Source organism: Lepidochelys kempii, chromosome 22 (assembly GCF_965140285.1).
Source record: "Lepidochelys kempii isolate rLepKem1 chromosome 22, rLepKem1.hap1, whole genome shotgun sequence".
Lineage (NCBI taxonomy): Eukaryota > Metazoa > Chordata > Testudines > Cheloniidae > Lepidochelys > Lepidochelys kempii.
In genome coordinates, this window is record NC_136401.1 from 5,600,658 (window position 1) to 5,625,542 (window position 24,885).

The following is a 24,885-nucleotide window of genomic DNA, read 5'->3' on the forward strand; positions in this document are numbered from 1 at the left end:
AAATCCCACGGGAGGTGTCTACAGACCCCTTTGGATGCCAGTGTCCTCAACGCTGTCCGCATCACTGTGGCTTGCTGTGCTCTTCACAATCTGTGTGAAGCCAGAGCTGAGCCTTTTCCTCCTGAATGGACCTGTGACAGCGAGAGGCCGCTGGATCGGTGCCTCAGCCAGAAAGTGCACCCGCCCCAGCTGGAGATGGATGCCCCCAGGCACAGGAGTCAGGGGTAGAATCCTAGAAGATCAGGGTTGGAAGGGACCTCAGGAGGTCATCTAGTCCCACCCCCTGCTCAAAGCAGGACCAATCCCCAGATCCCTAAATAGCCCCCTCAAGGATTGAACTCACAACCCTGGGTTTAGCAGGTCAAAGCTCAAACCACTGAGGTATCCCTCCCTGCTTTGTGCTTCCACGTTATGGACTTGCCTGGTCCAATGGAAGAGGGGGAATAGCACCTCTATGAATGTGCTTGTGGGGAGAAAAGGGTTAATTAATTGTGGAGGGTCCCAACCTTCTTGGGTGTTAGGGGGCTTGATTGCCATGCAATGTACTTATGAATGACATGATGAGTAATGATTTGGGTAGAGGAGGGCAGTCAATGAATCACAGCATAGGATCTTGTAAGGAAGTTATTGAAGTGTGAATTGCTGTATCTAACTGTGTAGAGGAGAAGTGTTTGCTTAGTTATGTATAATTGCTCCTGATCATATATTTAGTTTTATTGTCACAAAATCATGATTATATGATAGGATGCAGTAATAGCAATAAAAATCCTTGATGTTATAATATGTTTTATTTGTAAACATATCATAAACCGGTAGATCTTCAACCATTGCCAGGCACGTCAGCAAATCAAAACAACACCCACCACCAAGTAACAGAACATTTCCAAACCAAACAAAATTAAAGTGCAGAACACAGTGCAGGCACGATTCAACTCCCCTCCCCTCCCGCGCATGTCTCCTGGCCCCGCATTCTTCTTTCCCTTCTTTCCCCATTTTCTACACACTTGGTGCCACGGGAGGGGGATGGATGTATCCACAGGAGAGGGCTTCAGAAGGAAGGCTGCACAGGTCTTAGGTGCCTTGCCCAGCCACTCATGGGGCCTGATTGCATGGGCCACCCAGACATGGAGTTGTCCGAGCTACTTCTGGACAGAGGGTACGTTGCAGAGGGATCAGACCATGGTGTGGGAAGGGCAGCAGGAGTGGTGCTCTTCCAGCCATGATGGAGATGAATTGCTCAAACAGGTCTCTTTGTTGTGCTCTGTTGTCCTTCCTTAGCCACCATTCCCATTCCAGGAACTGCATAGCTGCCTGCTCCCATACTGAAACACCTGCCTTCCAGCTGTGCGGTGAGCCTCAGCTTTCCACCTGCCTCTCAGCATGCCACTTCTCCAGTCTTAAGTCTCTCTGCTCCTGGTCCTGGACCTGCTTGTTGGCCCTTTCAAGAACTTTGATCGTAACTTCATCATGGATATGCTTCCTCTTGGAACTGTTCATGAAAGTACGTTGAGCCTGGAGTCAAGTTGTGGACATACAGCAGCTACTAGAGGTCAAGGGGCCTGAAACTGAACAAGCCACAGAGGGTTATTGTCTCAAAGAGCTCAGTGAAGGAGCACAGAATTAATTATTGTGGAATTTCAAGGACATAAAATGTTACATTTCAAAACTGAACCCCAGTAGACTGTGAAAGGGATGCTCCAGTCCACAGAATGGCCCTGGACACAACCTGGTTAATTGCACTTATAGAGGTGCAGAGACAATGGTTACATGCTCTTTCTGTTTGATAAATTTTGCATAATTAGTTGAAGTGGGGGTGGCCTTGCAACAAAAGGCATTTAGCATTTCAGCCTTTCATGTTTTGGACACCATAATGGTTCTTATGGTGCCCTAGTGGCCGAGGGAGATGTTATTCCAAGTTCCTGGTGGGAAACCTACAGTGTGTGCAGCCAAAGTATTCGGATGTAGAGAGACTGACCAGCATGTTAATTAGTGGAATGGGCTGGTCAGCTGCCAAGCTGGCCCTGGGAAATACACCCTTCCCTGCAATGCGACTGCCTAGCTGGAGTTCCTGCTTCAGGAGAAGCACCCATCTATCAGCGTCTGGGATTTGGTCAGAATCCATGAGGAAATTAATAGGATGCTGTGTTAGCTTCCACAGGGCTTAGCCTGTTATGGCTGCATGCAAACGCGCAGAACTCCACAGCCTTCCTGCTCCCCACCCTTGGCACATTTCTGGACAAAAACAGACACCCCGGTCGTACTTGGGAGACATGATTTTGTCCCCTATGGACTGCTTGGACTACTTCCAACTGAAATGGACTAGATTTGGAAAGACAACACATTTCCCCAAACACACACAGAGACTACACTGGTTCCTGGCAGCTCCGCAGATCCGCTGAGTGACTACAGAGCAGCAAAGGTAAAGCCGCTATTACTTTGAGGAAAAAGGAATGACCCAAAGTCCCTGCCCAGTGAAAATGCTCTTCAGAGATGTTCTTTACTCTTTGCATTTCCCAGCTGCCATTTTGAAAGCCATGTGAAGGGAAGCGGGTTGAGGGGTGACAAGGTGCTGGGATAAAATCTGCCATCGGTGGGTACATGCTGGTAGCTGCAGATTCTCATTACTGTTGCTTTGCTGTAGTAATTAACTTTTAAATGGCACCAGAAACTTACCAGGTTCAGGGGAAGATTGTGTCTCCTCTGGGTTTTCTGCAGGCTCAGCGGTGGGCTGTTACTTCGGGGGGCAGGGGCATCAAACAGCTCCTCCAAGTATGGACCCAGAATTTGTTGCTGATCCTGTTTCACAGTCTGCTGTGGGACCAATTTCAGCAACAGAGTGACTTGATGGTCACTTGATGGTTTCCATCAGTCACCATCCCGGTTGACCAGATTGTCATGTACCACCATAGGTTCTGCGATGGGTGCGGTGCTCAGCATCCAGTAAAACACCTTGTCAAACAGGAATTAGGTTGGCGAGTTGCCCAGGTGAAGTGCTGGTACCTGGTCTTCCAGTATTCACTCTTGAGCCTCTTCATCTGCTCCCTGCACAGGCCATCAGTCTGGAAAATTTGCAAAGTTTTTTCACTATCTGCGTGGTCATTCCTGGTACTTTTGCTAAAGTCCACAGTTTTGCTGACTTCTCACCAGAGATTCACCAAAATCTGGCCATGTTCCCATGACCATGAGGTAGCGCCCTTTGCAAAAGGCTTCTTCTGGTCAGTCTCCATTGCACACATGAAAGGCTCTTCTCCAATGGGGAATTTGCAGCTCAGTGGTCAGAAGATGATGGAAAGGTGAATGCCGACTCACTGAGCTGCTGCTGTACATCAAGGGGGCTGGCTTCCATTTTCACCTGACTCCATTGGAGATTCTTGGGACCAAGAGGACAAAGGAAGTTGGCCCTTGGGAATGTGGATACTTTTGGTGGACTTCCAGGACATGAGTCAAGTGAGGCTGCGTTGACACTGCAAAGCAATAAGGCTCAAACTCTGGGTCCCAGCATGACTTGGGCTTGGACTCTGCAGCCCAGGAGGGTCCTGGGACCCTCGGACCAAGCCCTGGATTAGTGTGATTTGAGTGTAGATGGAAAGGGGGAATTTATAGAAGTCGATTTTTTAGAAATCGATTTTATACAGTCGATTGTGTGTGTCCCCACTTAAGACCATTAAGTCGGTGGAGTGCGTCCACAGTACTGAGGCTAGTGTTGACTTCTGGAGCGTTGCACTGTGGGTAGCTATCCCACAGTTCCCGCAGTCTCCGCCACCCATTGGAATTCTGGGTTGAGATCCCAATGCCTGATGGGGCAAAAATATTGTCGCGGGTGGTTCTGGGTACATGTCATCAGCCCCCCCCCTTCCGTGAAAGCAACAGCTGACAATTGTTTCGCACCTTTTTTCCTGGGTTACCCATGCAGATGCCATACCACTGCTAGCATGGAGCCCGCTCAGATCACCGCGGCAGTTATGAGCATTGTAAACACCACATGTGTTATCCAGCAGTATACGCAGAACCAGAACCTGCAAAAGCAGGCGAGGAGGTGACGGCAGCGTGGTGACGAGAGTGATGAGGACATGGACACAGACTTCTCTCAAAGTACAGGCCCCAGCAATTTGGACATCTAGGTGGTAATGGGGCAGGTTCATGCCGTGGAATGCTGATTCTGGGCCCGGGAAACAAGCACAGGCTGGTAGGACCCCATAGTGTTGCAGGTCTGGGACGATTCCCAGTGGCTGCGAAACTTTCGCATGCATAAGGACACTTTCATGGAATTTTGTGACTTGCTTTCCCCTGCCCTGAAGCTCAAGAATACCATGATGAGAGCAGCCCTCACAGTTGAGAAGTGAGTGGCAATAGCCCTGTGGAAGCTTGCAATGCCAGACAGCTACCGGTCAGCCAGGAATCAATTTGGAGTGGGCAAATCTACTGTGGGGGTTGCTGTGATCCAAGTAGCCCACGCAATCAGTTTCATGACTGGCCCGGCTACGGTGTGACAGTTCTGTTTGTTTCTCCTTGATGAAAACCCACTCCCTTGGTTCACGCTACTTCCCTGTAAGCTAACCGCCCTCCACACCCCCCTGCGATCACCGCTTGCAGAGGCAATAAAGTCATCGTTGTTTCAAGTTCATGCATTCTTTATAAATTCATCACACAAATAGGGGGATAACTGCCAAGGTAGCCCGGGATGGGGGAGGGGGAGGAGGGAAGCAGCGGGTGGCATGGGGGAGGAGGGAAGGACAAGGCCACACAGCACTTTAAAACTTATTGAATGCTGGCTTTCTGTTGCTTGGGCAGTCCTCTGGGGTGGAGTGGCTGGGTGCCCGGAGGCCCCCCCACCGCGTTCTTGGGCATCTGAGTGTGGAGGCTATGGAACTTGGGGAGGAGGGCGGTTGGTTACACAGGGGCTGCAGCGGCGGGCTGTGCTCCTGCCTTTCCTGCAGCTCCACCATACGCCGGAGCATGTCAGTTTGATCATCCAGCAGCCTCAGCATTGCCTCCTGCCTTCTGTCAGGCAGCTGTCACCACCTATCCCCTTCAACCCACCACCTGTCCTTGCGTTCACATTGTGCTTTCCTGGGCTCTGCCATTGTCTGCCTCCACGCATTCTGCTGGGCCCTTTCAGTGCGGGAGGACTGCATGAGCTCAGAGAACGTTTCATCGCGAGTGTTTTTCTCGCCTTCTAATCTTCTCCAGCCTCTGGGACGGAGATGATAGCGTGAGCGTTGAAACATTTGCAGCTGCAGGAGGGAAAAAAAGTAGTTAAAGAGACACATTTTAGAGAACAATGCGTAGACTCTTTCACAGTGAATCTTGCTATTAACATTACATAGCACGTGTGCTTTCAGTACAAGGTCGCATGTTGCTTCTTATATTGAGGGCCTGCCGGTTTGGTGTGAGAGATCACACACGCAGGGCCGGGCAACAGACTTCGGCTTGCAGGCAGCCATGGTAAGCCACAGTCTTCTGGCTTCTTTAACCTTCATAACATGTGGGAATGGTTTCAAACAGCAGCGCCCTCCTTTCCCATACCAAGCAGCCATTGGGTCAGCCATTTAAGATGGGTTGGCCATTTAAAAGGAGGGGCTGCGGTTTTCGAGTTAACGTGCAGCACAAACCCAACTAAACCCTCCCCACAGACCCAGTTCTCTGGGATGATGGCTTCACCCCTCCCCACAGCACGTGGATAACAGCGGGGAAGATTTCTGTTCAGCCACAGGCACACAGCCCAGCAGGAACAGCCACCTCTGAATGTCCCCTTAATAAAATTACCCTATTTCAACCAGGTGACCATGAAGAGTGACCATCCAGGAGAGCTTTATGGAAATGTCCCTGAAGGATTTCCGCTCCATCCCCAGACACGTTAACAGACTTTTCCAGTATCTGTACTGGCCACAAATGCGTCCCAATCTTCAGGGCAAAATCCATCATTAAACACACTTGCTAATAAACCATGTATTATATCTACAAAGGTACACTCACCAGAGGTCCCTTCTCTGCCTGGCAGGTCCGGGAGCCTGCCTTGGGTGGGTTCGGAGGGTATTGGCTCCAGGTCCAGGGTGAGAAACAGTTCCTGGCTCTCAGGGAAAACGGTTTCTCCACTTGCTTGCTGTGCACTATCTTCAACCTCCTCCTCCTCAATATCATCTTCCTCGTCCCCAAAATGGCACTGCTGCAGGTCCCTGTTATAGCCTCTGTCCTTCATGCCCTTGGAGATTTTTTCAAATGTTTTGGCATTTTGTCTTTTCGAACGGAGTTCTGATAGCACAGATTCATCTCCCCATACAGCAATCAGATCCCGTACCTCCTGTTCGGTCCATGCTGGAGCTCTTTTGTGATTCTGGGACTCCATCATGGTCACCTCTGCTGATGAGATCTGCACTCACCTGCAGCTTGCCATGCTGGCCAAACAGGAAATGAGATTCAAAAGTTTGCAGGCCTTTTCCTGTCTACCTGGCCAGTGCATCTGAGTTGAGAGCACTGTCCAGAGCTGTCACAATGGAGCACTCTGGGATAGCTCCCGGAGGCCAATACCGTCGAATTGCAACCACACTACCCCAAATTAGACCCAGCAAGGTCAATTTCAGCGCTAATCCCCTCGTCGGGGGAGGAGTACAGAAATCGATTTTAAGAGCCCTTTAAGTCGAAAAAAATGGCTTCATCATGCGGATGGGTGCAGGTTTAAATTGATCTAATGCTGCTAAATTCGATCTAAACTCGTAGGGTAGACCAGGGCTGAGTCAGAGCCTGGGCTTACATTGCAGTGTAGACATACGCTGAAAACTCCTGTCCTCAAACCATAAATAACCCCCATTCTTGCCATAGCATCTGAAAGGCAGTGTCCTATCACTCCATCTTAGTAGAATGAGAGCTGCACTGACAATGGAGAAGCGAGTGATGATCACACTCCAGAAGCTTGCAATGCTGTATTGCTACTGGTCAGTGGGGAATCATTTCGGAGTTGGAAAATCCACAGTGGAGGCTGTTGCCATGCAAAGGTGCAGGGCCATTCATCATCTCCTGCTTTGTGGATGAATTTTCATCAGTGGGGTTCCTGAATTTTGATGAGATGATAGACAGCATGGACATCTCTATTTTGGCACCTATCCACCTTATAACAGAGTACATCAACAGAAAGGTTTACTTTTCTATGCTTATGCAAGCCTTGGTGGATCACCGGGGACACTTCACTGACATCAGTGTGGGCTGGTCAGAGAAGGAGCATGACATCTGTATCTTTAAGAAAACACCACTGTTCAGAAAGCTGCAAGCAGAGACATTTTTTTCCAACTGGCAGATTATCATTGGCAGCATTGAAATGCCCACAGTGATTGTGGGGGACCCAGCCTAACTCTTGCTCCCCTGGCTCATGAACCTGTCTGCCAGCCACCTTGACAGCACCAAGGAATGATGCAACTACCAGCTCAGCAAGTGCAGAATTACAGTTGAATGAGGTTTGAGTAGATTGAAGGGACGCTGGTGGTGTTTACTCACCAGATTGGATCTCAGTAAGAAAAATATCCCAACGGTTATACTGCATGTTGTGTTCTGCATAATATCTGTGAAGCAAATGGAGAAAAGGTACTGCCAGGGTGCAGGGGAGCAGCTGTCTGCTGAGTTTGAACAACCAGACACAAGGGTCATTACATGAGCTCAACATGGAGCTAGCTATGAGGTTGAAGTAGGCTTTGAAAGAGCACTTTAATGGTTAGCCACGTTAATGTGCTGTGCTGGACTGTGCTCTGGCCTTGAAGGTTTTGGGGTTGTTAGGAAATATGTAGTGCTTGATGTACATTTATAACAAGTAGACTGTGTGTTTTACTGAAGCTATGAATTATAGATTCATAGATTCTAAGACCAGGGACCATTGTGATCATCTAGTCTGACCTCCTGTAAAACACATGCCAGAGACCTTCTCCGCAATAATGCCTAGAGCAGCTCTTTCAGAAACAATTCCAATCTTCATTTAAACATTGGCAGTAATGAAGAATCCACCACGACCTTTGGTAAGTTGTTCCAATTACACCTGATTTCCAGCCTGAATGTGTCTAGCTTCAACTTCCAGCCACTGGATCATATTCTACCTTTCTCTGCTAGACTGAAGAGCCCATTGTTAAAAATCTGTACCCCATGTAGGTACTTACAGACTGTGACGAAATCACCCCTTAACCTTCTCTTTGTTAAGGTGAATAGATTGAGCGCCTTGAGTCTGTTTCTACAAGGCAGGTTTCCTAACTGTTTAATCACTCTTGTGACACTTTTCTGAAACCTGCCCTGCAATGAGTCAGTCCTGCAAACCCTGCACCTTCCCTTGCAGAGGTCATAGGCATTGCCCCGCCCCCCCCACCATATAACCCAGGTCATCTGGCCAATTTACATTTAGATGGGTTTACCATTAGTCTTATGTTTCTGAGGGTCTGTAAGACTACTGTGAAATGTGTGAAGTAGTCTCCCCAAGCCTTGCAGTACGCAAAGATATCGTCAATATATGCCACTGCTTATCAATTGTGTGGTTTTAATACCTTGTTCAGCAACCTCTGGAAAGTGGCTGCTGCTCTGAATAGGCCAAAGTGCATCGCTTGAAATTTGCAGAAAGTCTGAAGGGTGTATGGAAGGCGAGATTTGCAAATGATGCCACAGTTAGGGGAATCTGCCAACATTCTTTAGTCAAATCAAGGGTAGTGATCACTGGTTCTCAACCTCTTTACCATTGTGGCCGCATAGGCAGCTCTCTCTGTGTTATGTGGGCCACACTTACACAAAATATATATAATACCTGTATGGCCCTGAGGATGTCACATGCTGATTGAGTCTCAAGCAGCCCCTGGGCTGCAAACCACTGGTAGTGATGTACTCAATGACCCCTAGTCTCTGCAACAGTTTGTCTACCCACAGCATTAGGTACGCCTCCAGCTTGGTCTCTAATAGGTAGGGACTGGCTAAAGCCCAGAAGCCGGAAGTTCAAATGTCCATTCAAAATCTGTAAGCAGTAACTGTCGTAACTCTGCATGACTAGTTATCCCTCGAAACGGCGGATCCCTTCTTGGTGTTTAGGCCTTGCTCTGGCTCTTGGCACAGGATGATGGACACCCAGAGTCAGCAAAAGCTTTACTGTTTCACTTCCTTATCTCTGCCCTGCTGCATAGGGTTCCTGACAGCCCAACCATTGCGTGCATTATCAAGTTTCCCGTCTCTATACATTTCCTCTCTCATTACTGACTTCTCTTGGGGGTAGCTGTTTGTCACAGGCCTGTCATGTTCATAGCCCGGGCCCAAACAGTGTACATTGCTCTACTTTACACCGGGCTCAACGGGTAGTGATCAATTGCTCCATGTCTAGTTGGAAGCCGGTGTCAAGTGGAGTGCCCCAGGGGTCGGTCCTGGGGCCGGTTTTGTTCAATATCTTCATAAATGATATGAAGGATAGTGTAGATTGCACTCTCAGCAAATTTGCAGATGATACTAAACTGGGAGGAGTGGTGGATACGCTGGAGGGGAGGGATAGGATACAGAAGGACCTAGACAAATTGGAGGATTGGGCCAAAAAAATCTGATGAGGTTCAATAAGGATAAGTGCAGGGTCCTGCACTTAGGACGGAAGAATCCAATGCACCGCTACAGACTAGGGGCCGAATGGCTAGGCAGTAGTTCTGCGGAAAAGGACCTAGGGGTGACAGTGGATGAGAAGCTGGATATGAGTCAGCAGTGTGCCCTTGTTGCCAAGAAGGCCAATGGCATTTTGGGATGTATAAGTAGGGGCATAGCGAGCAGATCGAGGGACGTGATCGTTCCCCTCTATTCGACATTGGTGAGGCCTCATCTGGAGTACTGTGTCCAGTTTTGGGCCCCACACTACAAGAAGAATGTGGATAAATTGGAGAGAGTCCAGCGAAGGGCAACAAAAATGATTAGGGGTCTAGAACACATGACTTATGAGGAGAGGCTGAGGGAGCTGGGATTGTTTAGTCTGCAGAAAGAGAAGAATGAGGGGGGATTTGATAGCTGCTTTCAACTACCTGAGAGGTGGTTCCAGAGAGGATGGCTCTAGACTATTCTCAGTGGTAGAAGAAGACAGGACAAGGAGTAATGGTCTCAAGTTGCAGTGGGGGAGGTTTAGGGTGGATATTAGGAAAACCTTTTTCACTAGGAGGGTGGTGAAACACTGGAATGCGTTACCTAGGGAGGTGGTAGAATCTCCTTCCTTAGAGGTTTTTAAGGTCAGGCTTGACAAAGCCCTGGCTGGGATGATTTAACTGGGAATTGGTCCTGCTTCGAGCAGGGGGTTGGACTAGATGACCTTCTGGGGTCCCTTCCAACCCTGATATTCTATGATTCTATGATTCATGCTTGCCTTGCTCATCCAATTTACCTGTCATAACTACTGAGTTGCTAGCAACCTGGCGCTGAGCCCGCCCTCTTTGTAGCAATACTGTCAGTCCGTCCCTTCCCCTCGCATTGTGACGTTCAGAAATAAATACATTTTATATGGATCTAGGCTATTGACCCAGTGTTTACTGCTGGCTCGGGGCAAAGCTGTGACATATTCCATTTACCGAGGGCCAGCTTCACAAAGTGCAGGTGCCTAATAGCCTCTTCCGCTGCCTAAGTGCAACGTATTGGCACCACGGACATTCTCCGCACCAGCGCGCAGCTGCTGCTTCCCTCGTGGGCACCAAAGTGCTCCCCTTTCCCCCACGTTCAAAGTCTCCTGTGTCCTGATGACACCCCAGGACTAACCAACAGGTTGGAGCCCTAGCACAAACCATGGCCCTGTGGGAGTCGCAAACAAGGTGTTCCCCTGCCTAGTTCACCAGCGGGGCCCCATCCCAGAGGCATGCTGAGAGCATGGGCACGGGGTCAGGCCTGGCAGAAAAGGCAGCCGTGTGTGTTTGTCCCCAGATTCCCCAACAGACCAGTGGGTGGAGCTCTTACTGGGGATGTGGGAGGCCCAGGTTTGGATCCCCCTCTGCCTGGTTTGGACAGCAGCCTGTATCCAGGTGAGGGCCTGTATCTCAAGCTCTCCTCCTGGAACTGTTCCCTTTGTATCGCTACGTCAAGAATTATTGGAGCAGGGACTGAACCTGCCTTTGCCACATCCCAGGAGTACCCTGACCACCAGACTGTCTCAGTCTCTTGCACACTCTGGCCCCATTAATAGGGAGATTTAGAGACACGCCCTGGCACGCCTCCCCCCCCCCCAAACCGTATTCTCAATAGCTGGGTGGGTGGGGTGCTCACCTGGGAGCTCCAAAATAGGGAGAGCAGGGACTAGAGTCTGGCTCTTCCCTACCCAGGTGAGTGCCCTGACAACTGAGCTACTGGCTGTGATGGGCTGGCTCTCTCTCTCCGTTATTTGTGAGATAAGGCTGATCTGGCTTAGGTGCCTGGCTCCTGGAGAGGGATCATGGCTGAGAATCCTGAGAGGAGGAAATGCCCCAAGGCTCAGGTCCATGGGAGTTAGGCACCTAACTACCTTTGAGGATCTGGCCCTAAGCCCTGTCCCTTTCCTCTGCATTTCATGCCGGACTAGATCAGGCAGCTCCTCGCTCACATTGCTGGCCCCTGAGGATCCCTTTCTTAGGTGCCTAACTCTCCCCATATGGTGTGCAGGGTGCCTGGGTACCTCCCCTGGGCTGAGGGTCCCATGAGGCAGCAGGTGCCTAGGAGTTCCGCATGGCAACACTTCTGTCAAGGCTTTGTTGGCATTTATGGAAATTCTTTGCTGCTTTGTATCTCGCTGTTGAGAATCTTTATTTGCTTCTGATAAGCCCCAATAAAGTTTATTACTCTGCTGTTGATGCCTTTGATTGGAGTACAAGTTCTGACCTCTGCAAAAGGCTCTTGGCCACAATGGCATTTGTGTTGCCGCGAAGCAGCTAAAGCATCTCCGCGGTGGATATCATCTGTGAGTTTGTGTGTGTGTGTGATTGTCGGGGGAAGCATAATGGCATAGAGGCCTTCCCCTCAATGTCCCTTGCCACACTGTATAACTATGTGATTCCTTGTCCCTGTGGTGTTGAGAACAGGTGAGCATCAGGGTGACCCCAGATTCCTTAAGCTTTGGCACAGCCTGGATTGCATCTTAACGGGGAGAGAGTTGTGGACCTAACCCGCAACACCCCCTCGACGTGCCCTGCAGTGCCATGTGCCCACCTCCCCTCCCACTCCCCCTGGCGCCCTTCCCAAAATAGGAAACAGCAGTGGCTGATGGAACAGAACTACAGGCGGGAAGTGTTTCTGTTTTCACTGTCTTGGTCCAGGAGTGTTTCTTCCTATTTGAAAAATCGTTGGGGTTAGAGCGTCAGTGGAGGCCTGGTCACCTGCCTGCTCTTCATTTCACTTCCTGCTCCTCCGGCACTGTGTGTCTCCTCTCCCATGCCCAGGCATGGGCTGTTCAGCTGCCTGTTCCTCTTCTGCCCGCTTCCCTTATATGTCTAGCTCCATGGCCCCACTCACTATTGGGTCTGACTGCCTTTCTCTCCTGCATGTGCCCCTCCAACGCTTGGGTCTCTCTTCTCCTCTCCTCTGCTTTCTTCTCCCCTGGCTACTCTGCCTAGGCAGCTGGCCCTTTCCCACAGAGAGGAGCTTGGAGGATCTAGCATAGTGGTTCTCAACCTGTTTACCACTGTGGGCTAAATCCAATACCACCTGTATGGCCCTGAGGATGTCACATAGCCCGCAGCTCTCTGCTGATTGGGCTGCAGGTTGAGAACCACTGGGGTTCTGCCGGGTCCCAGGGGACTTCCTAGCACAGGACAACGCTTCCAATCATGCAGCCACCCAGGGCAGCCCAGCAACAAGGAAAAGCTAAGAACCATCCAGCCCTAGCCAGCGTACATTAGTGCATGCTCCAGTCACTCCAGTAACAGGGAGGAAGGAAAGCATGGGAACCAGCAGAAGCAGACTAAGGTTTCCTGGGGCCCTGAGCCCCATCCCTTCTGCCTGTGGCCCCGCCCCATGTTCCACCTGTGGCCCTGCCCCATTCCGCCCATTCCACCCCTTTCTGCCCCTTCCCCATGACCCCTTCCTGTTCCACCCAGGATCCTCCCTGCCCCATAACCCATTTGCTCTTTCTGACCCCGTCACTGAGGCCCCAAGAGTGGAGACGTGCTGTCCCTGCACCATGGCCACAGGGCCACAGCAGGGAGTGAAAGCTCCATCAGTCCCAGGGCCGCAGGGCGGGTCTGGGTGCTGGGACTTCCACCCCCATGCCCCATGCTACTGTGTGGAACCAGGGTCGGGGCATGGGGGCTTCCTCTGCCTCACCAGCACTTCTGCCGAACAGGGTCGGGGCACTTGGGGCTTCCTCTGCCAAGGTCTGAGGCTACTGGTGGGGGCGGGAGGCTTCTCCCGTCGCACAGCTTCTGCCAGGAATGGGGTCGAAGGCTGCTGGGGAAGCTTCCCCCATCCAAGCTTCTGCTGGGGATGGGGTCGGGGGGGGGGTCTGCAGCAGGGGTTTCCTCCATCCCATGGGTAATCCGCCACTGGGAACCAGCTACACTGCTTTGTGCTGGTTGGTGCCTGCCTCCCATTGGGGGACTCTCCAGAGATGACTGTAGATGTTTTATGCTCCTGAGTGGCACCAAAGGAGAAGAACAGGACAGAGAATCTGCCCCAAATGATTGATTATAAGACTTTTTATAGGGGTGGTGGGCAGTCACTCTTCACTGCCCTGTAATGACTTCTGTGGAGAGAAAGGCCTGGACTGCCCACAGATTTCCTGAATTGGAATCCCCATGCCACCAAAAGTTGCTTAGGGCACAAACAAGGCATGGCCGTCCCTGAAGGGAATGGCTCCCTGGCTGTGTTTCTCGAACTTCACATTTTCTGCAAGGATCAGTTGCTGAAAACCAGCACCCTGGAGAGCCAGTGAGCTGCTTTTTGTCTGGGCACTGCCTCTCCGGCTTGGGTGGCCCTACCGGGAACTACAGCTCCTGCCAGCCTCAGATCTCTGGGGCCTTGGAACAAGCCTTCCCACCAGGAGCAAATCCCCAGGGAGGGACATGGATTTTGTACCAGTATAACCACGTTGGATAAGGGTTTGATTTTCTACCCATGTAGGTACACCAGTACAGCCCTTGGTGTGGAGGGTGTTATACTGGCATGATGGGGCTTGCTTGCCTCGCACTGGTACTACAAGGGTTAATACCATCCTTTGGGCTCAGGAGGCCATGCCCCTTCAGTCCTGCTGGGCATGCTCTGGCTGGACACCAGGTATAAAAGGGAGCAGCCCGGCTCATTCAGTGCTGACTGCTGAAGAGGGAAGATGCATGCTGCAAGCTCCAGTCTAGGAATTACTGAGGCTCCAGGTGGCGGGGGCAGAGATGTCGAGACCCAGGTGAACGCCCAAGCTCCTGCAGACTCCCAAGGAGTGATGCTGCTCCTGAGAGCTGCATGGGCTGAGGAGCCCAGAGACCCTGGAGATGCCAGGACCACTACACCAGAGACAGGGTAGGAAGTAGCTTAGGGTATGTCTACACTACGAAATTAGGTCGAATTTATAGAAGTCGGTTTTTTTGAAATCGGTTTTATATATTCGAGTGTGTGTGTCCCCACAGAAAATGCTCTAAGTGCATTAAGTGCATTAACTCGGCGGAGCGCTTCCACAGTACCGAGGCAAGCGTCGACTTCCGGAGCGTTGCACTGTGGGTAGCTATCCCACAGTTCCCGCAGTCTCCGCTGCCCATTGGAATTCTGGGTTGATATCCCAATGCCTGATGGGGCTAAAACATTGTCGCGGGTGGTTCTGGGTACATATCGTCAGGCCCCCGTTCCCACCCTCCCTCCCCCCGTGAAAGCAAGGGCAGACAATCATTTCGCGCCTTTTTTCCTGAGTTACCTGTGCAGACGCCATACCACGGCAAGCATGGAGCCCGCTCAGGTAACCGTCACCCTATGTCTCCTGGATGCTGGCAGACGCGGTACGGCATTGCTACACAGTAGCAGCAACCCCTTGCCTTGTGGCAGCAGACGGTACAGTACGACTGGTAGCCGTCATCGTCATGTCTGAGGTGCTCCTGGTCGCCTCTGTGAGGTCGATCAGGAGCGCCTGGGCAGACATGGGCGCAGGGACTAAATTTGGAGTGACTTGAGCAGGTCATTCTCTTTAGTCCTGCAGTCAGTCCTATTGAACCATCTTATGGTGAGCAGGCAGGCGATACGGACTGCTAGCAGTCGTACTGTACCATCTTCTGCCGAGCAGCCATGAGATGTGGATGGCATGCAGTCCTTCTGCACCGTCTGCTGCCAGCCAAAGATGTAAAAGATAGATGGAGTGGATCAAAACAAGAAATAGACCAGATTTGCTTCCCCCCCTCCCCTGTCTAGGGGACTCATTCTTCTAGATCACACTGCAGTCACTTACAGAGAAGGTGCAGCGAGGTAAATCTAGCCATGTATCAATCAGAGGCCAGGCTAACCTCCTTGTTCCAATAACAACGATAACTTAGGTGCACCATTTCTTATTGGAACCCTCCGTGAAGTCCTGCCTGAAATACTCCTTGATGTAAAGCCACCCCCTTTGTTGATTTTAGCTCCCTGAAGCCAACCCTGTAAGCGCCCCTCCCAGCGTCAGAGCAATGGCAAACAATCGGGCATCTGAGAGTGCTGTCCAGAGCACTCACAATGGAGCACTCTGATGGGGCTAAAACATTGTCGCGGGTGGTTCTGGGTACGTGTCGTCAGGCCCCCGTTCCCTCCCTCCCTCCATGAAAGCAAGGGCAGACAATCGTTTCGCGCCTTTTTTCATGAGTTACCTGTGCAGACACCATACCACGGCAAGCATGGAGCCAGCTCAGGTAACCGTCACCCTATGTCTCCTGGGTGCTGGCAGACGCGGTACGGCTTTGCTGCACAGTAGCAGCAACCCATTGCCTTCTGGCAGCAGACGGTGCAATATGACTGGTAGTCGTCCTCGTCGTGTCCGAGGTGCTCCTGGCCACGTCGGCTGGGAGCGCCTGGGCAGACATGGGCACAGGGACTAAATTTGGAGTGACTTGACCAGGTCATTCTCTTTAGTCCTGCAGTCCTATTGAACCGTCTTATGGTGAGCGGGCAGGCGATACGGACTGCTAGCAGTCGTACTGTACCATCTTCTGCCAGGCAGGCAAGAGATGAGGATTGCTAGCAGTCGTACTGTACCATCTTCTGCCAAGCAGCCATGAGATGTGGATGGCATGCAGTCCTTCTGCACCGTCTGCTGCCAGCCAAAGATGTAAAGGATAGATGGAGTGGGTCAGAACAAGAAATAGACCAGATTTGTTTTGTACTCATTTTCCTCCTCCCCTGTCTAGATCACACTGCAGTCACTCACAGAGAAGGCGCAGCGAGGTAAATCTAGCCATGTATCAATCAGAGGCCAGGCTAACCTCCTTGTTCCAATAACAACGATAACTTTGGTGCACCATTTCTTATTGGAACCCTCCGTGCAGTCCTGCCTGAAATACTCCTTGATGTACAGGCACGCCCTTTGTTGATTTTAGCTCCCTGAAGCCAACCCTGTAAGCCGTGTCGTCAGTCGCCCCTCCCTCCGTCAGAGCAACGGCAGACAATCGTTCCGCGCCTTTTTTCTGTGCGGACACCATACCAAGGCAAGCATGGAGGCCGCTGAGCTCATTTTGGCAATTAGGAGCACATCAACCACCACACGCATTATCCAGCAGTATATGCAGCACCAGAACATGGCAACGCGATACCGGGCGAGGAGGCGACATCAGCACGGTCCCGTGAGTGATCAGGACATGGACACAGATTTCTCTGAAAGCATGGGCCCTGACAATGCATGCATCATGGTGCTAATGGGGCAGGTTCATGCTGTGGAACGCCGATTCTGGGCTCGGGAAACAAGCACAGACTGGTGGGACCGCATAGTGTTGCAGGTCTGGGACGATTCTCAGTGGCTGCGAAACTTTCGCATGCGTAAGGGCACTTTCATGGAACTTTGTGACTTGCTTTCCCCTGCCCTGAAGCGCATGAATACCAGGATGAGAGCAGCCCTCACAGTTGAGAAGCGAGTGGCGATAGCCCTGTGGAAGCTTGCAACGCCAGACAGCTACCGGTCAGTTGGGAATCAATTTGGAGTGGGCAAATCTACTGTGGGGGCTGCTGTGATGCAAGTAGCTCACGCAATCAAAGATCTGCTGATATCAAGGGTAGTGACCCTGGGAAATGTACAGGTCATAGTGGATGGCTTTGCTGCAATGGGATTCCCTAACTGTGGTGGGGCTATAGACGGAACCCATATCCCTATCTTGGCACCAGAGCACCAAGCCGGCGAGTACATAAACCGCAAGGGGTACTTTTCGATAGTGCTGCAAGCTCTGGTGGATCACAAGGGACGTTTCACCAACATCAACGTGGGATGGCCGGGAAAGGTACATGACGCTTGCATCTTCAGGAACTCTGGTCTGTTTCAAAAGCTGCAGGAAGGGACCTTATTCCCAGACCAGAAAATAACTGTTGGGGATGTTGAAATGCCTATATGTATCCTTGGGGACCCAGCCTACCCCTTAATGCCATGGCTCATGAAGCCGTACACAGGCAGCCTGGACAGTAGTCAGGAGCTGTTCAACTACAGGCTGAGCAAGTGCAGAATGGTGGTAGAATGTGCATTTGGACGTTTAAAGGCGCGCTGGCGCAGTTTACTGACTCGCTTAGACCTCAGCGAAACCAATATTCCCACTGTTATTACTGCTTGCTGTGTGCTCCACAATATCTGTGAGAGTAAGGGGGAGACGTTTATGGCGGGGTGGGAGGCTGAGGCAAATCGCCTAGCTGCTGGTTACGCGCAGCCAGACACCAGGGCGGTTAGAAGAGCACAGGAGGGCGCGGTACGCATCAGAGAAGCTTTGAAAACCAGTTTCATGACTGGCCAGGCTACGCTGTGAAAGTTCTGTTTGTTTCTCCTTGATGAAACCCCCCGCCCCTTGGTTCACTCTACTTCCCTGTAAGCTAACCACCCTCCCCTCCTCCCTTTAATCACCGCTTGCAGAGGCAATAAAGTCATTGCTGCTTCACAGTCATGCATTCGTTATTCATTCATCACACAAATAGGGAGATGACTACCAAGGTATCCCAGGAGGGGTGGTGGAGGAGGGAAGGAAAATGCCACACAGCACTTTAAGCACAGCACTTTAAAAGTTTACAACTTTAAAATTTATTGAATGACAGCCTTCTTTTTTTTGGGCAATCCTCTGTGGTGGAGTGGCTGGTTGGCCGGAGGCCCCCCCACCGCGTTCTTGGGCATCTGGGTGTGGAGGCTATGGAACTTGGGGAGGAGGGCGGTTGGTTACAGAGGGGCAGCAGTGGCAGTCTGTGCTCCAGCTGCCTTTGCTGCAGCTCAACCATACACTGGAGCATTCTGGTTTGGTCCTGCAGCAGCCTCAGCATTGAATCCTGCCTCCTCTCATCACGCTGCCGCCACATTTGAGCTTCAGCCCTGTCTTCAGCCCGCCACTTACTCTCTTCAGCCCTCCACCTCTCCTCCCGGTCATTTTGTGCTTTCCTGCACTCTGACATTATTTGCCTCCACGCATTCGTCTGTGCTCTGTCAGTGTGGGAGGACAGCATGAGCTCGGAGAACATTTCATCGCGAGTGCGTTTTTTTTTCTTTCTAAGCTTCACTAGCCTCTGGGAAGGAGAAGATCCTGTGATCATTGAAACACATGCAGCTGGTGGAGAAAAAAAAAGGGACAGCGGTATTTAAAAAGACACATTTTATAAAACAGTCGCTACACTCTTTCAGGGTAAACCTTGCTGTTAACATTACATACATAGCACATGTGCTTTCGTTACAAGGTCGCATTTTGCCTCCTCCCACCGCGTGACTACCCCCTCAACCTTCCCCCCTCCCTGTGGCTAACAGTGGCGAACATTTCTGTTCAGCCACAGGCAAACAGCACAGCAGGAACGGGCACCTCTGAGTGTCCCTGAAGAAAAGCACTCTATTTCAACCAGGTGACCATGAATTATATCTCACTCTCCTGAGGATAACACAGAGAGATAAAGAACGGATTTTGGTTGAATGCCAGCAAACATACACTGCAATGCTTTGTTCTACAGTGATTCCCGAGTACATGTTACTGGCCTGGAGTGGTAAAGTGTCCTACCATGAAGGACGAAATAAGGCTGCCCTCCCCAGAAACCTTTTGCAAAGGCTTTAGGACTACATCTAGGAGAACCGCAAATGCCAGGGCAAAGTAATCCTTTCACATGCTTGCTTTTAAACCATGTATAGCATTTTAAAAGGTACACTCACCAGAGGTCCCTTCTCCGCCTGCTGGGTCCAGGAGGCAGCCTTGGGTGGGTTCGGGGGGTACTGGCTCCAGGTCTAGGGTGAGAAACAGTTCCTGGCTGTCGGGAAAACCGGTTTCTCCGCTTGCTTGCTGTGAGCTATCTACAACCTCCTCCTCATCATCATCTTCTTCGTCCCCAAAACCTGCTTCCGTATTGCCTCCATCTCCATTGAAGGAGTCAAACAACACGGCTGGGGTAGTGGTGGCTGAACCCCCTAAAATGGCATGCAGCTCATCATAGAAGCGGCATGTTTGGGGCTCTGACCCAGAGCGGCTGTTCGCCTCTCTGGTTTTCTGGTAGGCTTGCCTCAGCTCCTTCAGTTTCACGCGGCACTGCTTCGGGTCCCTGTTATGGCCTCTGTCCTTCATGCCCTGGGAGATTTTCACAAAGGTTTTGGCATTTCGAAAACTGGAATGGAGTTCTGATAGCACGGATTCCTCTCCCCAAACAGCGATCAGATCCCGTACCTCCCGTTCAGTCCATGCTGGAGCTCTTTTGCGATTCTGGGACTCCATCATGGTCACCTGTGCTGATGAGCTCTGCATGGTCACCTGCAGCTTGCCACGCTGGCCAAACAGGAAATGAGATTCAAAAGTTTGCGGTTCTTTTCCTGTCTACCTGGCCAGTGCATCTGAGTTGAGAGTGCTGTCCAGAGCGGTCAGAATGGAGCACTCTGGGATAGCTCCCGGAGGCCAATACCATCGAATTGTGTCCACAGTACCCCAAATTCGAGCCGGGAACGTCGATTTAAGCGCTAATCCACTTGTCAGGGGTGGAGTAAGGAAATCGATTTTAAGAGCCCTTTAAGTCGAAATAAAGGGCTTCACTGTGTGGACGGGTGCAGGTTTAAATCGATTTAACGTTGCTAAATTCGACCTAAAGTCCTAGTGTAGACCAGGGCTTAGGGGGACTAGTCATTGTGCCGGGTGATGTCAGTGTGTTTCGGATGGATCCCCCGCTGACCCAATGGTGAGCACGCTTCCCACTGCTAGGGCCCTGAGCTAGGACCCAGTGGAGCAGGGGGGTCTGGGTCCCCCCTACCCTGGCTGCCACCCACCTGACCAGCCACTAGGCCACACAGCCCTGCTGAAGAGGGCAGCCCTACTGACGCTGGCCATTAAGCCACACTGCCCTGAGGGAGAGGGCAGCTATACTGACTCTGGCCATTGGGCCAAGCAGGCCTGAGGGGGAGGGCAGCCATATTGACACTTGCCCCTAGGCCATGCTATCCTGAGACAAAGGGTGATCACACAGACTCAGCTGCAGGGAAATAACCCTAACCCTGCCCCAAAAGGGGATAGAGCACACTTGCCCTGTGACAACTGCTAACAGGGTTTATACTGGTATAGCTTCTCCCCATAAATTGGACAGTGAGAGTAAACCACACTGGGACAAGCACCTTTCTCTTGGTCCCACCACTTGTTATGCCCTTCCGGCTTGACTGTGAACCACCGATGATAACTCTGAGAACTGTTTTCCAACCAGTTATGCACCCACCTGATAGTAGCTCCATCTAGGTTGTATTTCCCCAGTTTGTTTATGAGACCGTCATGAGACAGTAACAAAAGCCTCACTAAAGTCAAGATTTACCGTATCTGCTGTTTCCCCTCTATCCACTAGGCTTGTTACCCTATCAAATAAAACTCTTAGCTTGATTTGACATGATTTTTTCTTGAGAAAAATCCATGTTGACTGTTACGTATCACCTTATTATCTGCTAGGTGTTTGCAAATTGATTGCTTGATTATTTGCTCTGTTATCTTTCTGTACACTGAATGGTCTGTAATTCCCCAGATTGTCCTTGGTGCCTTTTTTATGGATGGGCACTATATTTTCCCGCTTCCAGTCCTCTGGAATCTCTCCTGTCTTCCATGACTTTTTGAAGATAATCGCTAATGGCTCAGATATCTCCTCAGTCAGCTCCTTGAGTATTCTCGGATGTATTTCATCAGGCCCTGGTGACTTGAAGACCCCTAACTGGCAAACTGGAACCAACCTAGCATCATGGGGAGTAACATAATTGCAAATTGTTTTCAAACTGTAGCATTGGTACCCTGTCGCTGTCCAGCAAGAGCCGGAGGAGATGGAGCTTGGGGCTTCTGCACTATGCTGAGGTGCTAATGTTTGCCAAGCCTCACAAACTTCTGGTGAACTATAAAACAGGAGAAAACAAAGAGGCAGATTAAGGGCAGGAAGATTGGGCTACAAAAATGCTATTGAAATATGCCAACACCTTCTATTCCAAAATCAATATTTTGTTACAGTGGGTGTGTATACAACCAGCTGGCCCTTTAAATGCTCTGAATTGAGGAGACTCGCCAAACCCACGTCGTCTGTTGTTGTGGAAATGGCAGAAGTGCTAAATGACTTTTTTGTTTTAGCTTCCACAAAAAGTTTAGGAGCGATCACATGTCCCATAATGAACACCAGTGAAATTGAGGTAGGATTCAGGCTAAAATATGGCAAGAACAAGTGAATAATTTAGACAAGCGTTTGTTGTGCAGGAGGTCAGACTAGACAATCATAATGGTCCCTTCTGACCTTAAAGTTTATGAGTCTAAATGCCATAAATTATATCTTGATATATTTTGGGGTGCGCCACTGAATTACATCAGTAGTGTGACTTTTTAACTTGTCTAATTTAAGTTTGAAGTTCCTGATCATTCTTATCTGGGTTACTGTTGCAGACAAGCCAAAGTTCACTTTGCTTCTCTTTCACAAAATTTAAATCAAGAAAAATACAATACGTTCGATGTAGCTCTGAAATTTTCCAAAAAGTGCCCTTAAATGGAAGGATGTTCTTGCTTCACAAAACAGAGCTGCTTTCTGTCAGATGAGATATTGGTGAGCTCCAGCCAAACATCTGGTCCCGCACTGAGCTTCAGCCTTAAGAACATAAGAATGGCCATACTGGGTCAGACCAAATGTCCACGTAGCCTAGTATCCTGTCTTCCGACAGTGGCTAATGCCAGGTGCCCCAGAGGGAATGAACAGAACAGATAATCATCAAGTGATCCACCCCCTGTCACCCATTCCCAGCTTCTGGCAAACACAGCCTAGGGACACCATCCCTGCACATCCTGGCTAATAGTGCTGTTGTAGTCTTGGCCTTCACAACATCCTCTGGCAAAGTGCCACAGGTTGACTGTGCGTTGTGTAAAGAAATACTTCCTTTTGTTTGGTTTAAATCTGCTGCCTCTTAATTTCATTTGTTGACCCCCTAGTTCTTGTGTTATGAGAAGGAGTAAATAACACTTCCTTATTTACTTTCTCCACACCAGTCATGACTTTATAGACCTTGATCATATACTCCCTTAGTCGTCTCTTTTCCAAGTTGAAAAGTCCCAGTCTTATTAATCTCCCCTCATACGGAAGCCGTTCCATATTCCTAATAATTTTTGTTGCCCTTTTCTGTATTTTTTCCAATTCCAATATATATTTTTTGAGATGGGGCGACCACATCTGCACGCAGTATTCAAGATGTGGGTGTAACATGGATTTATAGAGAGGCAATATGATATTTTCTGTCTTATTATCGATCCCTTTCCTAATGAGTCCCAACATTCTGTTCGCTTTTTTTGACTGTCGCTGCACATTGAGTGGCTGTTTTCATAGAACTATCCACAATGACTCCAAGATCTCTTTCTTGAGTGGTAACAGTTAATTTAGACCCCATCATTTTATATGTATAGTTGGGATTATGTTTTCCAATGTGCATTTATCTTTGCATTACTTTGCATTTATCAACATTGAATTTCATCTGCCATTTTGTTGCCCAGTCACCCAGTTTTGAGAGATCCTTTTGTCGCTCTTCGCAGTCTGCCTGGGACTTAACTATCTTGAGTAGTTTTATATCCTCTGCAAATTTTGCCACCGCACTGTTTACCCCTTTTTCCAGATCATTTATAAATATATTGAATAGGACTAGGACCAGTACAGACCCCTGGGGAACAACATTATTTACATCTCTCCATTCTGAAAACTGACCATTTATTCCTACCCTTTGGTTCCTATCTTTTAACCAGTTCCCAATCCATGAAAGGACCTTCCCTCTTATCCCATGACAGCTTACTTTGCTTAAGAGCCTTTGGTGAGGCATCTTGTCAAAGGCTTTCTGAAAATCTAAGTACACTACGTCCACTGGATCCCCCTTGTCCACATGCTTGTTGACCCCCTCAAAGAATTCTAGTAGATTGGTGAGGCATGATTTCCCTTTACAAAAACCATGTTGACTCTTCCCCAACAAGTTACATTAATCTATCTGTCTGAAGATTTTGTTCTTTATTATAGTTTCAACCAGTTTGCCCGGTAATGAAGTCGGGCTTACAGGCCTGTAATTGCTGGGATCACCTCTGGAGCCCTTTTTAAAAATTGGCATCACATTAGCTATCCTCCAATCATTTGGTACAGAAGCTGATTTAAATGATAGGTTACATACTACAGTTAGTAGTTCTGTAATTTCATGTTTGAGTTCCTTCAGAACTCTTGGATGAATACCATCTGGTTCTGGTGACTTATTACTGTTTAGTTTATCAATTTGTTCCCAAACCTCTTCTAATGACACCTCAATCTGGGACAGTTCCTCAGATTTATCACCTAAAAAGAATGGCTCAGGTTTGGGAATCTCCCTCACATCCTCTGCCGTGAAGACCGCTGCAAAGAATTCATTTAGTTTCTCCGCGGTGACCTTATCGTCCTTGAGTGCTCTTTTAGCATCATGACCTTCTCATAAACAAACTAGGGAAATACAACCTAGATGGAGCTATTAGAAGGTAGGTGCATAACTGGTTGGAAAATCATTCCCAGAGAGTAGTTAGCAGTTACATGGTTCGCAGTCATGCTGGAAGGGTCCCGCTGGGATCGGTTCTGGGGCCGGTTCTGTTCAATATCTTCATCAATGATTTAGATAATGGCATAGACAGTATACTTATAAAGTTTGTGGACAATACCAAGCTCGGAGGGGTTGAGAGTGCTTTGGAAGATAGGATTTGAATTTTAATCCTGATCTCCATATTGGAAGAGAAGATTGAAGGTCTGGAGCAACAGATAATGACCCTGCGTTGCATACGAGAAACGGAGGATTTTCTGGACAAAAGTCAGGATAGGCTTCTACGGGCACAAAGCTCTAAAGATTTAGAGCAGGTTGCACAGCGGAGCCAAGAGGCCAGTGAAGAAGCTTGGCAACATGTGACCTCCAGAAGAAGAAGGGGGAATGTCCGGGTTCCAGCAACGCGGACACAGGTAACTAACCACTTTCATGTTCTCTCCACAGGTACCGTTGCAGAGAGTGGACCAGATGGTATGTCTGGGGGGGAGAAAGCAGAAGGAGACTCCGCTGGTTGGAAGGCATGAGATGCACTGTCCTGAGATGGGGGATTCCACGACCACCACTCCCAAGAGAAGGAGGCGGGTGGTGGTGGTCGGGGACTCTCTACTCTGAGGGACTGAGTCATCTATCTGCCGCCCTGACCGGGAAAAGTCTGCTGCTTGCCGGGGGCTAAGATTCGCGATGAGATGGAGAGACTGCCGAGACTCATCAAGCCCTCGGATCGCTACCCCTTCCTGCTTCTCCACGTGGGCACCAATGATATTGCCAAG

The 24,885-nt window shown here is 49.8% G+C and overlaps 1 protein-coding gene across 3 annotated transcripts in view; it reads right to left on the reverse strand.

Moving 5' to 3' along the window:
- Positions 1-817: 817 nt before the first annotated feature.
- Positions 818-24,885, reverse strand: part of CCDC15 (coiled-coil domain containing 15) — a 70,556-nt gene continuing 46,488 nt past the window's right edge. For 2 of the 3 annotated variants that reach the window (XR_012155904.2, XM_073320788.2), the window contains one exon: positions 20,075-21,439. Coding sequence is in view for 2 of the 3 variants with exons in the window: in XM_073320788.2 (XP_073176889.1) it covers positions 21,405-21,439 (35 nt within the window). In the remaining variant the exon portion in view is untranslated. Of the gene's footprint in view, positions 1,566-20,074; positions 21,440-24,885 lie in introns of those variants that run through there. The other variant, XM_073320787.2, reaches the window with a different exon arrangement.